Below are 3030 nucleotides of genomic sequence, written 5' to 3' on the forward strand. Positions count from 1 at the left end.
CGAGAATGTTGAAGATGATGAAGCACCCGTGGAAGAAGAACCTTTGGATGACGAACAAGAGGAGGAAGAAAATGTAGATGAAGTTGTGGATGAAGAGGAAAATGATACTGAAGCTCAGTTTAAATATTCCACACATGATCCAAATGTGAAATGGAATAGAATGAAACCTCAATAGGGAGAAAGGTATGAATCTCCACAGCAACTTAAACTCTGTTTAACAAATCATGCCATATCTAAAGGTTATCAGATTAGGTTTAATAAATGTGATAGTGTTAGACTACACTGTGTGTGTGCTAGTGATCATGAGAAATTCGGTTGCCCTTATTATGTTAAAGCCTCTTGGATGAGCACTGAAAAGTCATTCCAGATAAAGAAAATGTATCCACATCATACATGTGTCAAGAATTTTAACAATGGAAAACTTATGGGACCAACATGGTTAGCTAGACAATTCCTTAAAGAACTTATTAGCACACCTAATTTGAAACCTAAGGAAATCCAAGAAAAAGTTCAACACAAATTTCACACTAAGATTTCATGGGTAAGGAGTTATAGGGCTAGATGTAAGGCAATGTCCATGATTGAGGGAAAATTAGGTGATCACTATGCAAGGGTATGGGATTATGGTGGTGAATTGCTAAGATCCAATCCAGACAGCACCATTAAAATTTGTTTCGAAGACAACAATGATGGTACAACTATTTTCAAAAGGATGTACATATGTTTCAAATCAATCAAAGAAGGGTGGAAGATGGGTTGTAGAAGGTTAGTAGGGATCGATGGATCTTTTCTGAAAGGGCAGTGTAAGGGACAATTATTAACAGCCATAGGTAGGGACCCAAACAATCACGTTTTTCCCATAGCTTGGGCTGTAGTTGAAATTGAGAATAAGTTTAACTGGAAGTGGTTCCTTCAGTTGTTAAAGGTTGACCTTGGAATGGATGCAGGAAGGGGCATGTGTGTAATTTCAGACCAACATAAGGGTCTTCTTGAGGCAACAAAGGAGGTGTTACCATATGTTGAGCATAGACAGTGTGCACGACATATCTATGCCAACTTCAGAAAAGTATATAGTGGAATTCAGTTAAGGAACCTATTCTGGAAGGCTGCCAAATCAACTGTAGAGGGTGAATTCAAGAATCACATGGATGAGATTAGACAGATTAGCCCAGGTGCTTATGAACATCTAATGGCAAGGGAGCCAAATACATGGTGCAGGGCTTTCTTTTCCACTGGATTGGCCTGTGAGGCTGTAGAAAATGGTATGGCAGAATGCTTCAATGCAGTTTACTTGATGCTAGGAAGAAGCCACTACTGACCATGCTTGAAGAGATAAGGCTATATATGATGGACAGGTTTTACAACCTCAGGGAGTTAGCTGAAAAATGGGAAGGAGATGTGTGTCCATCTGCAATTAAGAAAATGGAAGCATTTGGTGAGGACTTGAAGTAAGTTCTCCTTGTTTTGTATACATTTATGCTAAGTTATTAATAACTTTTATGTTAATTTAGTAACAACTTTTATTTGCAGGTTTTAGAGGGTACACCCTAGTGGACAAAATGAATTTGAAGTTAGAAATGGTCTTGAATCATATGGAGTCAACATAGAGAAAAGGAGTTGTGCATGTAGACTTTGGGATGTATCAGGGATACCATGTGTCCATGCCCAAGCATCTATCATGTTAACTCATCAAGATCCAAAGACATTTATCAGCAAGTGGTTTGGTAAGGCAATGTACATTTCAAGTTATAGTTATAACATTCTACCTGTTAATGGCAGCAATTTATGGATAGAAGCTCCTTATATTAAGCCCTTACCCCCCTTAGAGAGGAGGATGCCAGGCAGGCCTACTGTGAAAAGGAAAAGGCATGTATCAGAGAGGGATGACAAGTTCTCTCAAGTGTCCTCAAAGGGCAGAACTGTCCAATGTCAAAACTGTCAACAAAAGGGGCACAACAAGAAAACCTGTAAAAATCCACATGTTGAACCAGATCCTAAACCCAATAAGAAAATAGGCAGGCCAAGATTGGACCCTAGTCTAACCCAATGGACAAGACGTGGTAGAGGGGGGACAAGGGGAAATAGAGGAGGTGGTAGGGTACCTAGAGGTGGGGGTGGCTTTCATAGCTGGTTTGAAAGAGGTGAAACCTCAAATACAGTACCACCCCAAAAAAGGGTCAATGAAGAATATAATTCTGAAGAGATGGTGGATGTAGATGTGACGAGTGATGGAGATGGGCTGGATATGGTAGATATGGACTACATTACACAACAAATTACAGAGTTGAGGAAATCAGGTTACACTGATGTCGACATTATGAGATGCCTTGGAATTACAAAAGCTCATTTAGAAGAGTTTGGATATGTGGTAAGGTTTCATTTAGTGTTGATGTATATGATTAAGTGTTTTTTACTAATTTTTTTTTCTGTTTTAGGCTGCCAATGTTGAAGGTGGACTAGAAGGAGATGGACAGGGTAATGAAGAAGAAGGAGGACATGGACAAGGAGATGGAGTGGAAGGAGGTGGAGATGGACAAGAAGAAGATGAAGAAGGTGTTCCAGTGAATGATCCAGTACAACAAGGGAATTTTGGGAATAATATGAAACAAAGAACAAGGAGACCCTCAGAGAGGATCATTCTTCAGAAGTTGAAAAAGAAGGTGGTTGACCCTCTTGGTATAGGAATGTGTGAAGATAAGGCATTAGTTATAGATTAGTGATAGGGGTTATCATCTTTTGGTTCATATTTTGTAAAAGGTGGTACTATGTAAACTGATGCATACCATCTTTTGGTTCATATTTTGCATACCACTTTGTGGTTCATATTTTGTAAATGATGGTACATATCCACTTATATTGGTTCATATTTTGTAAACAATTACTGCTAATTAAGCAAGGGCATTAAGCAATGGTCACAATTGATCAATGTCATATTTTATTTCAAGTTTGGTTGTGCAGGTTAGCCTTGGTTATTGACAGTTTTATTATTCATATGTGGTTCATAGTTGTGGTACTTTGATTTCACCATAA

At 38.6% G+C, this 3030-nt stretch overlaps 1 protein-coding gene across 1 annotated transcript; it reads left to right on the forward strand.

Annotated features, from left to right (window-relative positions):
• The first annotated feature begins 376 nt into the window (after positions 1 to 376).
• LOC145040750 (uncharacterized) lies at positions 377 to 1318 on the forward strand. The gene has a single exon (XM_078988651.1). It carries the CDS (start codon positions 377 to 379, stop codon positions 1316 to 1318), a length of 942 nt encoding a protein of 313 aa, XP_078844777.1.
• The last annotated feature ends 1712 nt before the right edge of the window (positions 1319 to 3030 follow it).

The sequence above is a fragment of the Lactuca saligna genome, chromosome 4, assembly GCF_052625555.1.
Source record: "Lactuca saligna cultivar CGN05327 chromosome 4, ASM5262555v1, whole genome shotgun sequence".
Taxonomy (NCBI): domain Eukaryota; kingdom Viridiplantae; phylum Streptophyta; class Magnoliopsida; order Asterales; family Asteraceae; genus Lactuca; species Lactuca saligna.

Excerpts from the sequence above, each read along its gene's own strand:
- LOC145040750 (XM_078988651.1), top strand. The coding sequence starts at position 377 with ATGTATCCACATCATACATGTGTCAAGAATTTTAACAATGGAAAACTT.